Source organism: Heptranchias perlo, chromosome 33 (assembly GCF_035084215.1).
Source record: "Heptranchias perlo isolate sHepPer1 chromosome 33, sHepPer1.hap1, whole genome shotgun sequence".
Lineage (NCBI taxonomy): Eukaryota > Metazoa > Chordata > Chondrichthyes > Hexanchiformes > Hexanchidae > Heptranchias > Heptranchias perlo.
This window is the reverse complement of record NC_090357.1, coordinates 482,155-503,269: the sequence shown is the minus strand read 5'-3', so window position 1 is coordinate 503,269 and position 21,115 is coordinate 482,155. Positions and strand designations below refer to the sequence as shown.

At 55.0% G+C, this 21,115-nt stretch overlaps 1 protein-coding gene across 4 annotated transcripts in view; it reads left to right on the top strand.

The window, feature by feature from the left end:
• Nucleotides 1–21,115, top strand: part of arhgef12b (Rho guanine nucleotide exchange factor (GEF) 12b) — a 125,839-nt gene that overhangs the window by 47,482 nt on the left and 57,242 nt on the right. For all 4 annotated transcript variants that reach the window (XM_067970807.1, XM_067970805.1, XM_067970804.1 and 1 more), the window contains 13 exons: nt 1,436–1,493; nt 5,228–5,424; nt 7,350–7,424; nt 8,029–8,148; nt 8,881–8,941; nt 12,694–12,779; nt 14,108–14,242; nt 16,055–16,147; nt 16,231–16,341; nt 16,830–16,928; nt 18,259–18,301; nt 19,239–19,344; nt 19,743–19,883. In XM_067970807.1, the coding sequence (XP_067826908.1) occupies nt 1,436–1,493; nt 5,228–5,424; nt 7,350–7,424; nt 8,029–8,148; nt 8,881–8,941; nt 12,694–12,779; nt 14,108–14,242; nt 16,055–16,147; nt 16,231–16,341; nt 16,830–16,928; nt 18,259–18,301; nt 19,239–19,344; nt 19,743–19,883 (1,325 nt within the window). The remainder of the gene's footprint in view (nt 1–1,435; nt 1,494–5,227; nt 5,425–7,349; nt 7,425–8,028; nt 8,149–8,880; nt 8,942–12,693; nt 12,780–14,107; nt 14,243–16,054; nt 16,148–16,230; nt 16,342–16,829; nt 16,929–18,258; nt 18,302–19,238; nt 19,345–19,742; nt 19,884–21,115) is intronic.

Sequence of the window (21,115 nt, the reverse complement as noted above, 5' to 3'; positions counted from 1 at the left end):
CTTTAGGAAAGATGTGAAGGCCTTAGAGAGGGTGCAGAAGAGATTTACTAGAATGATTCCAGGGATGAGGGACTTTAGTTACGTGGATAGACTGGAGAAGCTGGGGTTGTTCTCCTTGGAACAGAGACGGTTGCGAGGAGATTTGATCGAGGTATTCAAAATCATGAAGGGTCTAGACAGAGTAGATAGAGAGAAACTGTTCCCATTGGCAGAAGGGTCAAGAACCAGAGGACATAGATTTAAGGTGATTGGCAAAAGAACCAAAGGTGACATGAGGAAAAACTTTTTTACACAGCGAGTGGTTAGGATCTGGAATGCACTGCCCGAGGGGGTGGTGGAGGCAGATTCAATCATGACCTTCAAAAGGGAACTGGATAAATACTTGAAAGGAAAACATTTGCAGGGCTACAGGGATAGGGCGTTGGAGTGGGACTAGCCGGATTGCTCTTGCATAGAGCCGGCACAGAGTCGATGGACTGAATGGCCTCCTTCCGTGCTGAAACCTTTCTATAATTCTACGATTAAGGAGGTTTGTGGCTAATCTGAGAGCATCAGTGGCGTTGTACACGGGCCCTGCCCCACTGCCGCTCCCTGCTCGGTCCCCAACCCTCGACTCTGGGCCTCCTGCCTGCAGCGTGGCATTGCTCTGTTGGGAGGCTAGAGTGCGGGGGGCATGCGAGGGGTCGTGCGAGGGGGGGGAACGGGGGGCGTGCGAGGGGGCGCGGGGGTCGTGTGAGGAGGTGTGGAGGGTGCAGCAGATTTCACTGTACAAAGGGAGAACGGGCAGTGTATATTATGGAACAGAAGGTGGAGCGAGTTATATATCCGCAACGAGTGGGAGTAGCTGGATTGCCCTTGCATAGAGCTGGCATGGACTCGATGGGCCGATTGGCCTCCTTCCGTGCTGTAACCTTTCCGTGTTTCTATGATTCAGATATAGGGAATTGATTCTAGTCACTTTTATGATTCTGTTTTGTTTCATTCCCTGGATTTACTTTCTGGGGGTGGTGGGGGGAGGTTCCACAATTTGCTTCACCCAAGTGCTCAGCCTTTGTGCATGAGCCGGAACAATGGATGTCAGCAGGCTATTCCACTATGGAGGGCATCACAGCCATGTCTGGTCCCAGTATCACCCAGTGATCATTGGTGCATTTTCCAGCTGAGGGCACTAGATCAGGAGCAAGAACCAGGCTGATTTTCCTCTTCTCTTAAACCCATGGGTCTCGGGACAGTTGACCTGGACTGAGGTCGCTTAGCTACAGAGTGTGGGTCAAGTCAAGAATTTTTCAATGACAAGTGATTCTCTTTAGTTCTGATTCCCTGTCTCAAATAAACAGACAAGTGGGCCTATCGAGGGCAGAACACATCTGGTATCACGTGTCTGCATTGTATCAGCAAATACTGGCAGATGTTAATGATGGCGTTTTATTTGCAGGTTAATGGGTCACTGGTCACTCACTCGAACCATGTGGAGGTGGTCCGGTTAATTAAGTGTAAGTGAATCGTCGGCTAATGAGAATTCTCCCCAATGTCAGGACTGATCACCAGACGTCCCACAGGTTGTACACAGTGTGCAAACCGTCCTGTGTGTACAATAATATATACATGTGAATAAGCATACATGGTGAAGGTATTTAGTAGCCAGTGTGATCATTCAGCAGCCAACCTTAGTGAAAAATCCTCCACTGCCCCCACCCAGGACAGGCAGCATTCGCACATCAGCAGATCTCCCCCCCTCTCTCTTCCCCCCCCTCTCTCTTCCCCCCCCCCTCTCTCTTCCCCCCCCCTCTCTCTTCCCCCCCCCTCTCTCTTCCCCCCCCCTCTCTCTTCCCCCCCCCCTCTCTCTTCCCCCCCCCCTCTCTCTTCCCCCCCCCCTCTCTCTTCCCCCCCCCCTCTCTCTTCCCCCCCCCCTCTCTCTTCCCCCCCCCCTCTCTCTTCCCCCCCCCTCTCTCTTCCCCCCCCCCTCTCTCTTCCCCCCCCCTCTCTCTTCCCCCCCCCTCTCTCTTCCCCCCCCCTCTCTCTTCCCCCCCCTCTCTCTTCCCCCCCCCCTCTCTCTTCCCCCCCTTCCCCCCCCCCTCTCTCTTCCCCCCCCCCTCTCTCTTCCCCCCCCCTCTCTCTTCCCCCCCCCTCTCTCTTCCCCCCCCTCTCTCTTCCCCCCCCCTCTCTCTTCCCCCCCCCCTCTCTCTTCCCCCCCCCTCTCTCTTCCCCCCCCCCCTCTCTCTTCCCCCCCCCCCTCTCTCTTCCCCCCCCCCTCTCTCTCCCCCCCCCCTCTCTCTTCCCCCCCCCCCCTCTCTTCCCCCCCCCCCTCTCTTCCCCCCCCCCTCCTCTTCCCCCCCCCCTCTCTCTTCCCCCCCCCTCTCTCTTCCCCCCCCCCCTCTCTCTTCCCCCCCCCTCTCTCTCCCCCCTCCCCCCCCCCCTCTCTCTTCCCCCCCCCCCCTCTCTTCCCCCCCCCCCTCTCTTCCCCCCCCCCCTCTCTCTTCCCCCCCCCTCTCTCTTCCCCCCCCCTCTCTCTTCCCCCCCCCCTCTCTCTTCCCCCCCCCCTCTCTCTTCCCCCCCCCCTCTCTCTTCCCCCCCCCTCTCTCTTCCCCCCCCCTCTCTCTTCCCCCCCCCTCTCTCTTCCCCCCCCCTCTCTCTTCCCCCCCCCTCTCTCTTCCCCCCCCCCCTCTCTTCCCCCCCCCCTCTCTCTTCCCCCCCCTCTCTCTTCCCCCCCCTCTCTCTTCCCCCCCCCCTCTCTCTTCCCCCCCCCCTCTCTCTTCCCCCCCCCCTCTCTCTTCCCCCCCCCTCTCTCTTCCCCCCCCCTCTCTCTTCCCCCCCCCTCTCTCTTCCCCCCCCCTCTCTCTTCCCCCCCCTCTCTCTTCCCCCCCCTCTCTCTTCTCCCCCCCCCCTCTCTCTTCCCCCCCCCTCTCTCTTCCCCCCCCCCTCTCTCTTCCCCCCCCCTCTCTCTTCCCCCCCCTCTCTCTTTCCCCCCCCTCTCTCTTCCTCCCCTCTCTCTTCCCCCCCTCTCTCTTCCCCCCCCTCTCTCTTCCCCCCCCTCTCTCTTCCCCCCTCTCTCTCTTCCCCCCCCCCTCTCTCTTCCCCCCCCTCTCTCTTCTCCCCCCCCCTCTCTCTTCCCCCCCCTCTCTCTTCCCCCCTCTCTCTCTTCCCCCCCTCTCTCTTCCCCCCCTCTCTCTTCCCCCCCTCTCTCTTCCCCCCCCCTCTCTCTTCCCCCCCCTCTCTCTTCTCCCCCCCTCTCTCTTTCTCCCCCCCTCTCTCTTCTCCCCCCCCCCCTCTCTCTTCCCCCCCCCCTCTCTCTTCCCCCCCCCTCTCTCTTCTCCCCCCCCCCCCCTCTCTCTTCTCCCCCCCCCTCTCTCTTCTCCCCCCCCCTCTCTCTTCTCCCCCCCCCTCTCTCTTCTCCCCCCCCCTCTCTCTTCTCCCCCCCCCCTCTCTCTTCTCCCCCCCCCTCTCTCTCTTTCCCCCCCCCTCTCTCTTCCCCCCCCCTCTCTCTTCCCCCCCCCCTCTCTTCTCCCCCCCCTCTCTCTTCCCCCCCCCCTCTCTCTTCCCCCCCCCCCTCTCTCTTCCCCCCCCCCTCTCTCTTCCCCCCCCCTCTCTCTTCCCCCCCCCTCTCTCTTCCCCCCCCCTCTCTCTTCCCCCCCCCTCTCTCTTCCCCCCCCTCTCTCTTCCCCCCCCTCTCTCTTCCCCCCCCTCTCTCTTCCCCCCCCCTCTCTCTTCCCCCCCCCTCTCTCTTCCCCCCCCTCTCTCTTTCCCCCCCCTCTCTCTTTCCTCCCCTCTCTCTTCCTCCCCTCTCTCTTCCCCCCCTCTCTCTTCCCCCCCCTCTCTCTTCCCCCCCCTCTCTCTTCCCCCCTCTCTCTCTTCCCCCCCCCCTCTCTCTTCCCCCCCCTCTCTCTTCTCCCCCCCCCTCTCTCTTCCCCCCCCTCTCTCTTCCCCCCTCTCTCTCTTCCCCCCCTCTCTCTTCCCCCCCTCTCTCTTCCCCCCCTCTCTCTTCCCCCCCCTCTCTCTTCCCCCCCTCTCTCTTCTCCCCCCCTCTCTCTTCCCCCCCCCCTCTCTCTTCCCCCCCCCTCTCTCTTCCCCCCCCCCTCTCTCTTCCCCCCCCCTCTCTCTTCCCCCCCCCCCTCTCTCTTTCCCCCCCCCCTCTCTCTTCCCCCCCCCCTCTCTCTTCCCCCCCCCCCTCTCTCTTCCCCCCCCCCTCTCTCTTCCCCCCCCCCCCTCTCTCTTCTCCCCCCCCCCTCTCTCTTCTCCCCCCCCCTCTCTCTTCTCCCCCCCCCTCTCTCTTCTCCCCCCCCCTCTCTCTTCTCCCCCCCCCTCTCTCTTCTCCCCCCCCCTCTCTCTTCTCCCCCCCCCTCTCTCTTCTCCCCCCCCCTCTCTCTTCTCCCCCCCCCTCTCTCTCTTTCCCCCCCCCTCTCTCTCTTCCCCCCCCCCCTCTCTCTTTCTGTGCGGCGCTCCCTCGGTACTGGCCCTCCGACAGTGCGGCCCTCCCTCGGTACTGGCCCTCCGACAGTGCGGCCCTCCCTCGGTACTGGCCCTCCGACAGTGCGGCCCTCCCGCGGTACTGGCCCTCCGACAGTGCGGCCCTCCCTCGGTACTGGCCCTCCGACAGTGCGGCCCTCCCGCGGTACTGGCCCTCCGACAGTGCGGCCCTCCCTCGGTACTGGCCCTCCGACAGTGCGGCCCTCCCTCGGTACTGGCCCTCCGACAGTGCGGCCCTCCCTCGGTACTGGCCCTCCGACAGTGCGGCCCTCCCTCGGTACTGCCCTGGAATGTTGACCTAGAACCTAACCCGAGGGCAGGAGTGTTCTGGGCTGATAGGTGAACAAGCTGAGATGTGAGCAGGATGCACACACTCTGTGTAACTCACAAATCCTGATGGTCTGCCATTACCAGGAGATTGCAGTCTTGTCTGCAATTCACTGCCTTGTCAAAATAAAGAATTTTAAGGGTTATTGATAACTGAGCCACACGTCTGCAGCAGTCCAGCTGCTGAATGTGGTCTGTACCAGGGGTCCCTGCAGAGCCCAGCTTTGGCTCTGATCTCACGACTATCACAGTCACCTTGCACCAGAGCCTTCAGTGGTGCAGCGACTCACTCAGTAGGATAAATGACTGGGTGATTTTGTGGTAATGAAGTTCGAGTGTAGCTTTGGGATTTGCCCTTTCACCATTAGCTGGTAACTGTTTTCACCGGTGGTGTTTCATAATGTGTAGACTGAGTGTTTCTGTTTTCTGTCACCAGCTGGGTCGTACGTGGCCCTCACAGTCCTCGGCCGCCCCCCGGGATCACCCCAGATTCCGCTGACTGCTCCCGAAGGTGATGCAGGGGCTTTCTTCTTCCCTGGGCAGCAAGGTCCGATATCTCCAAACCCGGCTTTCTCCCCACATTCTCCACCCAGCAGTTGTCCGGAGAGGATCACTGGCCCCATGCTTGCGACGGTCAGTGTGTTGCACTTTATTCTGATTTAATAATTAGCTGATTGCAGGTATCTCAGAAATTGGTCAACTGAACTTGCAAATTCTCAAGTGATAAAACTGGGGAACGTCTCCTTGTTCCCTCAGCCTACCATTCGATTCAGTCAGAACAGGCAACTGATGCTGTGTGAAGTTCTGATCATTTCACTCTGAGTGGCACAAGTCCATATCATTCTTTGTGTGAATGAATCTTTGTCCTTGACAGAAGTTGCTCCATATTAATGAGGTAGTTTAATATGGAGAGGTCCATGTGACTGAACGTGATCAATTTACCCACAATCTACCTCACTTGCCCCTTACTGAAATTCAGGGTTAGGGCTAGACACCAATTACATGCTGCTCTATAACTGACCAATCGTACGACAGTAATACCTCAGATGTCCCCTCAGATAACGAAGCAGTCCGTGCCCGCAGGCAGCAAGACCTGGACAACATCCAGGCTTGGGCTGATAAGTGGCAAGTAACATTCGCGCCAGACAAGTGCCAGGCAATGACCATCTCCAACAAGAGAGAATCTAACCACCTCTCCTTGACATTCAACGGCATTACCATCGCTGAATCCCCCACCATCAACATCCTGGGGGTCACCATTGACCAGAAACTTAACTGGACCAGCCATATAAATACTGTGGCTACAAGAGCAGGTCAGAGGCTGGGTATTCTGCGGCGAGTGACTCACCTCCTGACACCCCAAAGCCTTTCCACCATCTACAAGGCACAGGTCAGGAGTGTGATGGAATACTCTCCACTTGCCTGGATGAGTGCAGCTCCAACAACACTCAAGAAGCTTGACATCATCCAGGACAAAGCAGCCCACTTGATTGGCACCCCATCCACCACCCTAAACATTCACTCCCTTCACCACCGGCGCACAGTGGCTGCAGTGTGTACCATCCACAGGATGCACTGCAGCAACTCGCCAAGGCTTCTTCGACAGCACCTCCCAAACCCGCGACCTCTACCACCTAGAAGGACAAGGGCAGCAGGCGCATGGGAACAACACCACCTGCACGTTCCCCTCCAAGTCACACACCATCCCGACTTGGAAATATATCTGTGGGAGAACCTTCACCACACGGACTGCAGCGGTTCAAGAAGGCGGCTCACCACCACCTTCTCAAGGGCAATTAGGGATGGGCAATAAATGCCGGCCTCGCCAGCAACGCCCACATCCCATGAACGAATAATAAAAAAAAATACCACTCCCAAAAAGCACTGCAGCCAATAGCAGGGTTGGATTCCTCTCGCAGAGGATCACAGCTGGAGCTGATAGTTGGGTGGGTCCGAGGCCCGAGGCTGTGTCCACCGAATAGTGTTAGCCTGAACCCGAGCCCAAGCCCAAGCCCAAACCCTAGCCCTAGCCCTAGGCTGTTCTAATGGCAAATGTGAGGCCTCAAAAAGCCAGTCTTTCAAACAGGCTGTTCCACTCCAACCCGTTTCAAGCAAAACAACGGTGACACTTGAGAGCAGCGAGCAGCCCTTTATTCACTGCTGGTCCCTGTGTTCCATCCCCCACCCGCGGCGTTCCAGCCAGCTGCTGGGAGCACCATATCAATATTTCAGTGAGCTGGCATTGCGTCACCTCGGATGCCATTACACTCCCGTCTCCGCTGCTCCCAGCCTGAATCTGTTTCTCTCTCCCTCCCTCTGTTTCTCCCGTCCTCCCGCCCTCTGTTTCTCCCGTCCTCCCGCCCTCTGTTTCTCCCGTCCTCCCGCCCTCCCTGCCCGTGCCTCGTTCGCTCCCTGTGCCTCGCTCTCTGTCTCTGTCTCTTTGAACAATGTTTCTTTTTTCTGTAAATTGGATATAGTTTTTATTTGGTGCAGTCAAGCAACAAGTGACTCCAGTAATGACCCTGACTCTCTTTCCCCCTGCCCCCACCCTGCCACAGGAAGACAACATTGTGCATAACCAGAAGGTTGAAATCCTGAGGAACATGTTGGGCACAGAGTTGCGGCAGCTGGAGGTATGTCTGACGCTCAAGGCCATGCTTTGTGGTTTAAGAGACAAGTGGATAAATTTGCAAAATATAATCTTCCTCTACACTGTCCCATCAAACACTCCCAGGGGAAGTACAGGGTTAGATACAGAGTAAAGCTCCCTCTACACTGTCCCATCAAACACTCCCAGGGTCAGGTACAGGGTTAGATACAGAGTAAAGCTCCCTCTACACTGTCCCATCAAACACTCCCAGGGGAAGTACAGGGTTAGATACAGAGTAAAGCTCCCTCTACACTGTCCCATCAAACACTCCCAGGGCAGGTACAGGGCTAGATACAGAGTAAAGCTCCCTTTACTGTACTGTATGGGCATGGTAGCAGTTCCCATACCACTCGCCCTGTTGGGTCTGATAGTAAGATTGCCAGTTTAGTGCTAATTCAGGAAGGTTTTGGGCTGTGAGCGAACACCTGCCAGGAACTGGACAGAGAATTTACCCATTTCACATTGGACTGAAAGCGCCAACAGACACAGAAGAATCTGATGCCATGTACTTGGACTGGTTCGATCCAGGTCCCAGGGTTGACTCAATCATTGGACCAAATTGATGATTTGTGCTTTTTTTTAAACAGCAACTTAAGGAGAAGTACGTGAGAAACCCATCACAGCAACTGCTCCGAGACCAGCAGGAGGCGGAGAAACACATTCAGCAGCTGCAAGAACAACTCAGCAAAGCCACAGGCTCCTCACAGGTAAGAGCCCCTTACACCCAACACTGGGGCAAAGGGCCCCTTACACCCAACACTGGGGCAAAGGGCCCCTTACACCCAACACTGGGGCAAAGGGCCCCTTACACCCAACACTGGGGCAAAGGGCCCCTTACACCCAACACTGGGGCAAAGGGCCCCTTACACCCAACACTGGGGCAAAGGGCCCCTTACACCCAACACTGGGGCAAAGGGCCCCTTACACCCAACACTGGGGCAAAGGGCCCCTCGTACCCAACACTGGGGCAAAGGGCCCCTCGCACCCAACACTGGGGCAAAGGGCCCCTCGCACCCAACACTGGGGCAAAGGGCCCCTCGCACCCAACACTGGGGCAAAGGGCCCCTCGCACCCAACACTGGGGCAAAGGGCCCCTCGCACCCAACACTGGGGCAAAGGGCCCCTCGCACCCAACACTGGGGCAAAGGGCCCCTCGCACCCGACACTGGGGCAAAGGGCCCCTCGCACCCGACACTGGGGCAAAGGGCCCCTCGCACCCGACACTGGGGCAAGGGGCCCCTCGCACCCGACACTGGGGCAAGGGGCCCCTCGCACCCGACACTGGGGCAAGGGGCCCCTCGCACCCTCTGGGGTTCGTGTGTCTCAGTTGACTACATTGCAGTGAGTTAAATCCCTCGTCCCTCTGTGTTCACCAGACAGTCCAAGCTGCTGCTTGTTTCTAAAATACCTGGTTTTAATTTATGTTTTCTTTCCATCAGGATGGGTCAAGTTCTGTTCGATTCTCAGAAACATTAACAATTGCTGAAAAACTGACTGAAGGTGAGGATTATGATTCTGCTGAGAAGTGATTGGCAGAACATCCCTCTCTTTACCCCACACTTCTTCCCCTCCTGTTCTGAAGGCCTTGACTTCAGCTTGGGTATGGATTCTACGGACATTCCCAGGCCCAGGGCAGTGGGGCCGATCCTGTTCCCAGGCCCAGGGCAGTGGGGCCGATCCTGTTCCCAGGCCCAGGGACACTGCAGTCTTGGCTGAGATGAGCTAACTTGGCGCAGACTGGGGAGAGAAGCCTGGGCCTCTCTCGGTCAGTGAAGCAGACACCACACTGGGTGAGACACCCCGCAGTGAGCTGCTGGTAACATCCTTTCCTTGTGAACTCCAGCCTCTGTATTTTGTGCCGTGTGAACACCAATACTCTCACTAACAGTGCAAAGACGAGATTTGAGTTCTGCTGATAGCAGTGTCCCCGACTGTTGGTGGGGAAGGAAATCGAGGAAATGGGTCGCAAGATATTTTCTGCGCTACGTTTTCAGGGAGACAATCAACAATCAAAGAGAGGCACTGGGAACGAGCGCTGTGTGACAGTCGCACTCTTCATTTCTCTCTGTCTTGCTTATACACACTCATCTGCCTGTTTTCTGTCGCGCGCTCTCTCTCTCTGTCGCCCGCTCTCTCTCTCTCTCTGTCGCGCGCTCTCTCTCTCTGTCGCCCGCTCTCTCTCTCTCTCTGTCGCCCGCTCTCTCTCTCTCTCTGTCGCCCGCTCTCTCTCTCTCTCTGTCGCCCGCTCTCTCTCTCTCTGTCGCCCGCTCTCTCTCTCTCTCTGTCGCCCGCTCTCTCTCTCTCTGTCGCCCGCTCTCTCTCTCTCTCTCTGTCGCCCGCTCTCTCTCTCTCTCTGTCGCGCGCTCTCTCTCTCTCTCTCTGTCGCCCGCTCTCTCTCTCTCTGTCGCCCGCTCTCTCTCTCTCTGTCGCCCGCTCTCTCTCTCTCTCTGTCGCCCGCTCTCTCTCTCTCTCTGTCGCGCGCTCTCTCTCTCTCTGTCGCGCGCTCTCTCTCTCTCTGTCGCGCGCTCTCTCTCTCTCTGTCGCCCGCTCTCTCTCTCTCTGTCGCCCGCTCTCTCTCTCTCTGTCGCCCGCTCTCTCTCTCTCTGTCGCCCGCTCTCTCTCTCTCTGTCGCCCGCTCTCTCTCTCTCTGTCGCCCGCTCTCTCTCTCTCTGTCGCCCGCTCTCTCTCTCTCTGTCGCCCGCTCTCTCTCTCTCTGTCGCCCGCTCTCTCTCTCTCTCTCTGTCGCCCGCGCTCTCTCTCTCTGTCGCCCGCGCTCTCTCTCTCTGTCGCCCGCGCTCTCTCTCTCTGTCGCCCGCGCTCTCTCTCTCTGTCGCCCGCGCTCTCTCTCTCTGTCGCCCGCGCTCTCTCTCTCTGTCGCCCGCTCTCTCTCTCTCTGTCGCCCGCTCTCTCTCTCTCTCTGTCGCCCGCTCTCTCTCTCTCTCTGTCGCCCGCTCTCTCTCTCTCTCTGTCGCCCGCTCTCTCTCTCTCTCTGTCGCGCGCTCTCTCTCTCTCTGTCGCCCGCTCTCTCTCTCTCTCTGTCGCCCGCTCTCTCTCTCTCTCTGTCGCCCGCTCTCTCTCTCTCTGTCGCCCGCTCTCTCTCTCTCTGTCGCCCGCTCTCTCTCTCTCTGTCGCCCGCTCGCTCTCTCTCTCTCTGTCGCCCGCTCTCTCTCTCTCTCTCTGTCGCCCGCGCTCTCTCTCTCTGTCGCCCGCGCTCTCTCTCTCTCTCTGTCGCCCGCTCTCTCTCTCTCTCTCTGTCGCCCGCGCTCTCTCTCTCTGTCGCCCGCTCTCTCTCTCTCTGTCGCCCGCTCTCTCTCTCTCTGTCGCCCGCTCTCTCTCTCTCTCTGTCGCCCGCTCTCTCTCTCTCTCTGTCGCCCGCTCTCTCTCTCTCTCTGTCGCGCGCTCTCTCTCTCTCTCTGTCGCCCGCTCTCTCTCTCTCTGTCGCCCGCTCTCTCTCTCTCTCTGTCGCCCGCTCTCTCTCTCTCTCTGTCGCCCGCTCCCTCTCCCTCTCACTCTCCCTCTCCCCCTCCCGCCGTCGCCCTCTCCCCCTCCCGCCGTCGCCCTCTCCCCCTCCCGCCGTCGCCCTCTCCCCCTCCCGCCGTCGCCCTCTCCCCCTCCCGCCGTCGCCCTCTCCCCCTCCCGCCGTCGCCCTCTCCCCCTCCCGCCGTCGCCCTCTCCCCCTCCCGCCGTCGCCCTCTCCCCCCTCCCGCCGTCGCCCTCTCCCCCTCCCGCCGTCGCCCTCTCCCCCTCCCGCCGTCGCCCTCTCCCCCTCCCGCCGTCGCCCTCTCCCTCTCCCGCCGTCTCCCTCTCCCTCTCCCTCTCCCTCTCCCGCCGTCGCCCTCTCCCTCTGTCTCCCTCTCCCTCTGTCTCCCTCTCCCTCTGTCTCCCTCTCCCTCTGTCTCCCTCTCCCTCTGTCTCCCTCTCCCTCTGTCTCCCTCTCCCTCTGTCTCCCTCTCCCTCTGTCTCCCTCTCCCTCTGTCTCCCTCTCCCTCTGTCTCCCTCTCCCTCTGTCTCCCTCTCCCTCTGTCTCCCTCTCCCTCTCCCTCTCCCTCTCCCTCTGCCGCCGTCGCCCTCTCCCTCTCCCTCTCCCTCTCCCGCCGTCGCCCTCTCCCTCTCCCTCTCGCCCTCTCCCTCTCCCTCTCCCTCTCCCGCCGTCGCCCTCTCCCTCTCCCTCTCCCTCTGTCTCCCTCTCCCTCTCCCTCTCCCTCTGTCTCCCTCTCCCTCTCCCTCTCCCTCCGTCTCCCTCTCCCTCTCCCTCTCCCGCCGTCGCCCTCTCCCTCTCCCTCTCCCTCTGTCTCCCTCTCCCTCTCCCTCTCCCTCTGTCTCCCTCTCCCTCTCCCTCTCCCGCCGTCGCCCTCTCCCTCTGTCTCCCTCTCCCTCTGTCTCCCTCTCCCTCTGTCTCCCTCTCCCTCTGTCTCCCTCTCCCTCTGTCTCCCTCTCCCTCTCCCTCTCCCTCTCCCTCTCCCTCTCCCTCTCCCTCTCCCTCTCCCTCTCCCTCTCCCTCTCCCTCTCCCTCTCCCTCTGCCGCTGTCGCGCGCCCCGCTGTCTCCCCAGCCTCTCGCTTTTTGACTTACCCCAACAATTGTTTGTTTTACAGGTTTTTGGGGTGGGTGTTGGTTCGAGTAATTGAAAGAACCATAGAAAGCAGAGAAACAGGCCACTCTGCCCATCAAGCCCCTGTTCATTCCCCACACCCTTTCATAATCCCCTTTTTCAAGCTGCTTTTTAATTCCCTTTCAAAAGAATTGATGGACTCTGCTCCCAGAATGGTTTGTGGGAATCGATCGACATTCTGACCGCCCTCTGTGTAAAGAAATGTTTTGCAACCTCCCTTTAATTCTTTTGGTGATTATCGTAAATCTGTGCAGTCTCCTTACTATCTGACCAATCTCTCACTAACTTGTTTTGGCAAAGAATTAGACTCTGTCTAAAGGTACATCTAGAGAGAGGAAGGACAGTGAAATATCACCCAGAATCTTTTGCATCTTTTGGTAAGGAAATTGATGGCGATACCAGCCTGTGCTTAAAGCAATGCTGGAAGAGTCGGCCTGAATCGTTTCGCTTCCTGGAAGCAGGTTAAGCAGATTTTTTACTGACAGTCCCTCAGACTGGGTTTGAGACTCGTGAACTTTATAACTTGCTGTAGTTCACCCCTCCATTCTGTGCAGGTTGTCAGGTGACAGGTTTGTTTAAATGCAGTCACAAGTTGACTGTTTTCTCTGTCATGTTCTGAACCTTTGTTGTTTGTCCATCAGACGGAGGAGACTGGGAACATGAGCTGCAATCTCAGAGCGAGAATATGGGAACAGACCGAGGCCGGATTTCGTTCAGCCGTATGGAGGTGAGTCTATTGGCCCTGGAGCCCAGTAAACTTGTAATCTCCTGTCGTTTCATCAGTGTGAAACCAATTAGTGTTTAAAATTCTTACTCATGGTAAAATGCTCACTTTTATACCTAAAGGTTGCGTTTTGCAGGTAGAACGATTCTGATTGAAATGTGCTGACATCCTGTAGTTTGTGTTAATCTGCAGTCACGCAAACCCTGTGGGGTCTGTTAACGAGGGGAGATTACTTACCAATCAGGCACCAAGTAACTTCCTTACCTAGATTTTTAGAAATATTTTACTAAGTAACAGTTAGATGGAGTAAATTCCCCCTCGAAACTCGTTTACCCCCAAGCCTGGTCTCTGAACCCGGAGAGACCCACATTTTGGCCGAGGGATTCTCCTCGTCAGTGGTAAGGATGTGTTATTTATCGGTTCCAAGTGTGATGAATGAGTTTCTGACTGTCAGCATTGCGGCCTTGTGCTTTGGATGCTCTGTCTTTAGCTCAGGACTGCCCTTGGGTGTCTCATCAGTGCTTAACCAGGGAGCTTCAGGGTCACATTTAAAGTTTAAGTCCATGTTCCCAGACTGGTGCTAACAGACCTTGGGGTTTTGATTTAGGGTTTATCCACCAATGGGACAACAGTGTCAAGAACAGCCTTTTCCAAACTTCCAGGCTCACAAAATTCAAACAGGGTAAGTTGGTGAGTCGGAACCACAGGCAGTGCTCTCTCACCAGGGCTCAGACTGTAGTTCAGATTCCTCTGTCCGGTAATGGACAGACTGCAGAATGTTACAGACAGGATGGCAGAAGCAGGTGGATGAGTCATTGGGCCCTGACAGCTGCAGCCTGCGAGTGGAGATAGCAGATGCTCCAAGTTCCCCTCCCAGTCACACACCATCCCGACTTGGACATATATCGCCGTTCCTCCATCGTCGCTGGGTCAAAATTCTGGAACTCTCTCCCTAAGAATACTGTGGGAGAACCTTCACCACACGGACTGGAGTGGTTCAGGAAGGCGGCTCACCACCACCTTCTCCAGGGGCAACGAGGGACGGGCAATAAATGCCGGCCTTGCCAGCGACACCCACATTCCCAGAATGCAAGTTGTTGCCTGGAGTTCTGAGAATCTGTAGCTGTTAATTGGGTGTGAGTGTGGGGGCCACGAGATGTGAGTTTAAAGTCCGTTTGTTGTTCTAGGTGTTATCTGTCTGACTGAGTTGGGTTTTGTGCTCTCCTTTTTATTGTTTATTTCTGTGCGGTGTCACTCCTTCACTGTCATCCCGGGAATCTATTTCCACGCATGTTGTATGTTCTATAGAATTTGAATGTGTTTTTTTCCAGTCTACAATAACCAGCCCGTCTCCCCCAAGTGACTGCCACTTCCATCGAGACACTCCCAGCAGCAGCCCCAAGACCTCACCCAAAGATGCTGTCAGCTTCTGCGAGAATATGGAAGTCGATGAGAACCAAGACTGGGTAAAGTTTAGGGGAGCTCTGACCATCAGTACATTCCTATCACATCTAATGATTGCACTCGATGAATTGGGGATGTTGAACCCACTCAGCAAGAACCTAAATTTGCGTCTTGTCCCTTTAGATAAAAAATCTAAATTGCAATGAACATTTACCCCTGATGAGAATTCATGTTTATTGCACAGCTGTCGATAGAATTTTTCTAAGAGTACATGGCGCACATTTCCAGTGAGTCCTTGCAGATGCTGAGGGTTTTGCTAATGGAGGGCGACCCGTAGCTTGTGAATGTCGTATACTTAGATTTTCAAAAGGCATTCGAAAAGTTGCCGCACAAGAGGTTGTTACACAAGATAAGGGCTCATGGGGTTGGGGGTAATATATTAGCATGGATAGAGGATTGGTTAACGGAACAGAATGGACAGAAAACAGAGAGTAGGAATAAACGGGTCATTTTCGGGTTGACAGGTTGTAACTAGTGGGGTGCTGCAAGGATCAATGCTTAGGCCTCAGCTATTTACAATCTATATTAATGACTTAGATGAAGGGACTGAGTGTAATGTATCCAAGTTTTCTGACAATACAAAGCTAGGTGGGGAAGTAAGCTGTGAGGAGGACACAAAGAGGCTGCAAAGGGATATCAACAGGTTAAGTGAGTGGGCAAGAAGATGGCAGATGGAGTATAATATGGGGAAATATGAGATTATTCAATTTGGTAGGAAGAATAGAAAAACAGATTTTTTAAAAGGTGAGAGACTAAGAAATGTTGGTATTCAGAGGGATTTGAGTGTCCTGGTACATCAATCACAGAAAGTTAACATGCAGGTACAGCAAGCAAATGGTATGTTAGCGTTTATTGCAAGGGAGTTGGAGTATAAGAGTAAGGAAGTCTTGCTGCAATTATATAGGGCTCTGGTGAGACCACACCTGGAGTACTGAGTACAATTTTGGTCGTCTTACCTAAGGAAGGATATACTTGCCTTGGAGGCGGTGCAATGAAGGTTCACTTGTTTAATTCCTGGGATGAGAGGGTTGTCCTGTGAGGAGGAGATTGAGTAGAATGGGCCTATACTCTCTGGAGTTTAGAAGAATGAGAGGAGATCTTATTGAAACATATAAAATTCTTAGAGGGATTGACGGGGTAGATGCTGAGAGGCTGTTTCCCCTGGCTGGAGAGTCTAGAACTAGAGGGCATAGTCTCAGGATAAAGGGTCGGCCATTTAAGACTGAGATGAGGAAAAATCTCTTCACTCAGACGGGTGTGAATCTTTGGAATTCTCTACCCCAGAGGGCTGTGGATGCTCAGTCGTTGAGTATATTCAAGGGTGAGATCGATAGATTTTTGGACAGCAAGGGAATCAAAGGATATGGGGATCGGGCGGGAAAGTGGAGTTGAGGTAGAAGATCAGCCATGATCTGATTGAATGGTGGAGCGGGTCCGAATGGCCGACTCCTGCTCCTATTTCGTATTCCTTATGTTCTAACTGAGGCTGGCCCATTGCTAATGGAGAGTGACCTGAGCCGTACTGGGCAGCAATAGAATGGCCTCGACAGAGCTTGGGAATAGCCCCCTGCTCTCAGACTGGGGCCAGAGCATAAAAAAGGAGGAACAAGGTTTCTGAATGTGGTCTGGGGAATAAACTGATGGTGTGGGAGGGGGAGGAGATGCAAGAGTGGAGCTGGAGGAGAAGGAGCTGCAAGAGTGGAGCTGGAGGAGAAGCACATGTAGTGTCGCTGGTTTAAGATTGTTAATGTAAAATAGTGACTATGCTTTTTGTAGCGACTCTGTGACTGATTTGTGCATCTCTCCCGATGCAGGACTCTCCACCCCCAGGACTCAGCCCCCCTCCGCGGGTTGGAGCGCAGATAATTGGGGCAGAAGATGACGATTTTGATAGCGAGGCTGATCAGGTGAGTGGCGTTGAAGGGTGGGTTTGATGATGGAGCCGGAGTGAAGCTGCTCAGACTGTAATCCCCATCTTCCCTGGTTACAGGTCGAGGTTCAATGCAGTTGTTTCCAGGCCATCGAGCTGGTGAAGTCTCGGCCTGCGCACCTGGTCGCCTTCTTACACCACGTGGTGTCGCAGTTTGATGCCGCCCCACTGGTAAGGGTCAGGTGTTGGTGTTAGGGAGAGGTTGGTGGTTAGGGTAGGGTGAGGAGGGGTTGGGTAAGGAGGAGGTTAGGATGGGGTGAGGAGGGGGTTAGGGTAGAGAAGTGGATAGGGTGGGGTGGGGAGGGGAGGGGTTTAGTGTTGGAAGGGGAGGGGTTTAGTGTGGGGAGGGGTTTAGTGTTGGAAGGGGAGGGGTTTAGTGTGGGGAAGGGGTTTAGTGTGGGGAGGGGTTTAGTGTGGGAAGGGGAGGGGTTTAGTGTGGGGAGGGGTTTAGTGTGGGGAGGGGAGGGGTTTAGTGTGGGGAGGGGAGGGGTTTAGTGTGGGGAGGGGAGGGGTTTAGTGTGAGGAGGGGAGGGGTTTAGTGTGGGGAGGGGAGGGGGTTAGAGTGGGGAGGGGGTTGGGGGGGGATCGGGGGTGAGGTGGGGGTGGTGTACCGTTTGCCCCTGGTTTCTGGGCTGAGTTGGTGAGTCTTTCCTCCCTAGCTCTGTTATCTCTACGCTGATCACTACAATCAGACAAACTCGAAGGAGCATCGCCGAGTGTTTCTGGAGTTCTACCACCTGTTCCTGGAGAAGGGATCGGTGAGTAACACGCAGCACAATAATTGTTGCAGCTTAATCTGTATCTCATGATCACTGTCTGAACACTGAGCGACAAGGTCCCTGCACCATCTGTAATGACGTGTGATCCTATATAGTCCATAGAATGTATGGAATTTTATGTAGGATTTTTCTGATGGCCCTGCCTTATATAATCTATATGCAAGAAAAATCATATCCATTAGAAGTGTCTAAACGCCCTTTGAATGAATGTTGGTGGAAGGATTGATAGCTGTTATATATTTATTGTGCCCTGCGTGTTGAGATGGGGCCTGCGTGTGTCCTGCGTGTTGAGATGGGGCCTGCGTGTGTCCTGCGTGTTGAGATGGGGCCTGCGTGTTGAGATGCGGTCTACTGGATTCTGGGCTCCCCACAAGCACTGAGTAGAGTTGAGTTTTGAACTGTGAGATTCTTGCGCTCTGAGAGCCTCTTGCTCAGTGAGGCGGATCCTCGGTGAAGGTCCTGAATTCTAAGATGGTGAGGAAATAGACAACAGAAATAATCTGGTGTGAGGACATTGAGTGAGATTTCCTGTGTTACGCTTGTCTCCGGGGAAATCAGTGCTCCGCTGGACATCCTGCTCCTTTCTCCTTTAGTGGTTGCTTCTGGTCTCTATTGAATCCATTTGAAAACCAAAAAATGAGCCCAAGGTTTCCTTTTTCCCAGAGTACCTGCAGGAATGTTCGCATTGAATGACGGAACAGGCTCCAGGGGCTGAATGGCCTCCTCCTGCTCCTATGTTCTTAGGAACCCAGTAAAGTCGTGCCCTTGGGATGAGCATCACTGGCAAGGCCGCTATTATTCCCCATTCTGTCGTCCTGAGAAGGTGGCGAGGGCTTTCCTCTTGAGCGAGTTGCAACTGAGTGACTTCACCAATTGCTTCCGAGGGCATCAGGGGTCAAGCAAATAGTCGGGAGTAGAGCCCATGTCGGCCAGACTGGAGGTGGGAGGGCTGAGGCCCTGGGGGTGGGAGGAGTGGAGGGCTCTGGGGGAGGTGGGGTGGTGGGGGTTGGGGGAGTAACAATCCAGGTTACACATTTTTGACTCCTGTTGTTCCATTGTTCCCTGAGTCAGACATTTCTCTGATTGTGAACGATGGGTGAAGTTACACTGCGCGGCATCGGTCTCCGATTCATCCTGTGAACAGTCGCCTGTGCCGAACCTGAGCCCCCGAGCTGTTTCTGCACATGTGGAAACGAAGCTGTGTGTGTATTTGGGACCGTTATTGGTTAAAAGACTCAGTGCCATGTTTTCTTTGTGCCTCTTTCCTCATTGAGCCGTTGTATTCACTTTACGTCCTTTCCTTTCCCAGAATCTCAAAGTTCAGGTTCCAGAATGGATCGGCACAGAGCTGGGTAAGTCCTGAAGCCAACACCTTTCCAACACCAAACCCCCTGTGGAGCCCAGGTACACTCTCTGCTTTGGGGGAAAGCCAGATTATGGAAGGAATAACATTGGAATTTAGTGACACATACATTAGCTATCCTGCTTTCTGCCTGTCCTGAAGGAGACTCCCACTGGGGAGTGTTTTGTTTGTGTTGGTCACTCCCTGGTAGCTTGCATTCCGTGGCTGCAGTGTGTACCATCTATAGGATGCACTGCAGCAACTCGCCAAAACTTCTTCGACAGCACCTCCCAAACCCACCACCTAAAAAGACAAGTGCAGGAGATGCATGGGAACACCACTACCTGCACCCTCCAAGTCACACACCATCTTGACTTGGAAATATATCGCCGTTCCTTCACCATCACTGAGTCAAAATCCTGGAACTCCCTCCCTAACAGCACTGTGGGAGAACCTTCACCACACGGACTGCAGCGATTCAAGAAGAAGGCGGCTCACCACCACCTTCTCAAGGGCAACTAGGGACGGGCAATAAATGCCGGCCTCACCAGCGATGCCCACATCCCCAGAATGAATTTTAAATAAGATTCTTCATGTGAGTCTGGACAGTGACTGTCAGTCAGCTGTTCGATGAAGAAAGGAGGCATCACGGCCGAGCCCAACCCTGTCCCCAACTGGCATTTGGGCAACACAGCAAGCAGGGGGCCACCGGACGTGGGGTGCGGAGGCCAACTGTTGCACTGAGATCAGTGAACTCTGCACATACCAGGATCCCGTCTGGGATCTTTCTGGTGTATGTGGCTCAGGACCAGACTTTTGCTGTTTGTGTTGGCGATACATTACATTACACTGAGCAAATGACATTTAGCTCACAGCCTGAATGAGGTGGTGAATTTATTGAACGTGTAGTAAATGCATCAACATTTCTCTTTGGTCAAACCTTTCAGAGCGGAGGCGAGCAGACCTACTGTCTGAGGAGATGCAACGTAACTACGTGCAGGGAATGCAGGCCAGTGTCCTACCTGATGTTCAGGCACATCTGGAAGATTTTAGGTAAAGCAACCTCATCATTAGATGCAGCTGGGTTAGCGGGTCACCTAGAGATTAGTGTGACTCCCCATCCCCAGTCCCTGCCCTGCCCCCCTTCCCCCCCCCGCCCCTGCCGTCAATAATTTCCCACCCAGGAATTCGACTCCTTCAACCTGTCGCTCATCTCTGGATTGCATGTCACGGCTCCATGACCCACACTCTGTACCAGACCCAGCTTAACGGTCTGAATAATTGACTAGTTAACATCTTATTTACTTGACCAGTAACAATCTAATTTTCTGCTCACCTGCCTGGTTGACCAATCCCGCGAGGACTGTGCGGTGAGGCTTGTTATTTTTAATCTGTTTCCGCGGGGATTAAATGTAATTCAGCCACTAATCTGAGTCTGGCTTTTCCAACAGACAAAAACGGAACATGGGAATGACAATCGGAGAGAACGAATTGGCAAAGATGGACCTGGAACGAACACGAGACCAAGTGACGGCGGATCAGAAGGAGCGAGTGTGTGCGGAGCAGCTGTTACTGAAGATCGATGAGGTCCTGTGAGTAACGTCGCAAAATCCAATCCAGGAGTGCTTGATGTTGCTGGATTTCAGTCACAGGTCTTCAGCCAGTGGGCGTTGCCGGGCTGTGGGGCGGGGGGGGCGGGGCGTTGCCGGGCTGTGGGGAGGGGCGTTGCCGGGCTGTGGGGAGGGGCGTTGCCGGGCTGTGGGGAGGGGCGTTGCCGGGCTGTGGGGTGGGGCGTTGCCGGGCTGTGGGGCGGGGCGTTGCCGGGCTGTGGGGCGTTGCCGGGCTGTGGGGCGTTGCCGGGCTGTGGGGAGGGGGGGCGGGGCGTTGCCGGGCTGTGGGGAGGGGGGGCGGGGCGTTGCCGGGCTGTGGGGAGGGGGGGCGGGGCGTTGCCGGGCTGTGGGGAGGGGGGGCGGGGCGTTGCCGGGCTGTGGGGTGTTGCCGGTTGTCATTCTGACCCTGATGATAGAATCCAGTAACTTCCCTGCAACTGACATCCTGGTTTCTCCCTCTATCCTTTTTTAAATAATAGAATGACATTTGCAATTTTCCAATCCAGAGTTATAATTCCTGAATCTAGAGGGCTTTGGAAAATCTGCAAATTCCCCACCTGTTTCTTTTAATACCCTGGGGTGGAAACCATTAGGTCCTGAAGATTTATCTATCTTAAGTCCCATTATTTTCTCCAGTACCATTTTTTAAACTTATTTTTAAATCCACTAAGCTTCTTCCCTTGATTTATTTTTTGGTTCCCTTGTCGCGATGGTATTTTGCCTCTTCCTCCACTGTGAAAACAGATACAAAGTCCTCATTTAACAAGTCTGCCATTGCGTTATTGTCCATTATAGTCTCTTCTGCATCTGTCTTTAATGGGCCCACATTCCCCCTTACCAATCTCTTCCTTTTAATATATTTATAAAAACTTTTGCTGTTAGATTTGATATCCCTTTCAAGTTTTTTTTGCATCTCATTACTTTCTCTGTATCCCATTGTTGCTTTTTGTAACTCCCCAGTCTGCTGGATTTCCACTTTTCCTTCCATTCGTGTAAGCCTTTCCCTTAACTTGATACTGTCTCTTACCTCACTTGTTGACCGTCGTTGCTTAACTGCACAGGGGGAGCTTTTGCCTTTTAGGGGCATGTACTGGATTTGTATCAAATACGTCTTTGAATAGTTCCCTCTGTCCTTACCGAGGCAAGTGTAGGCTTCGGGAGCTTTAAAGTGATGACGAGACCATGTTGCGTCTTTGTGGACAGACTATTTGAAC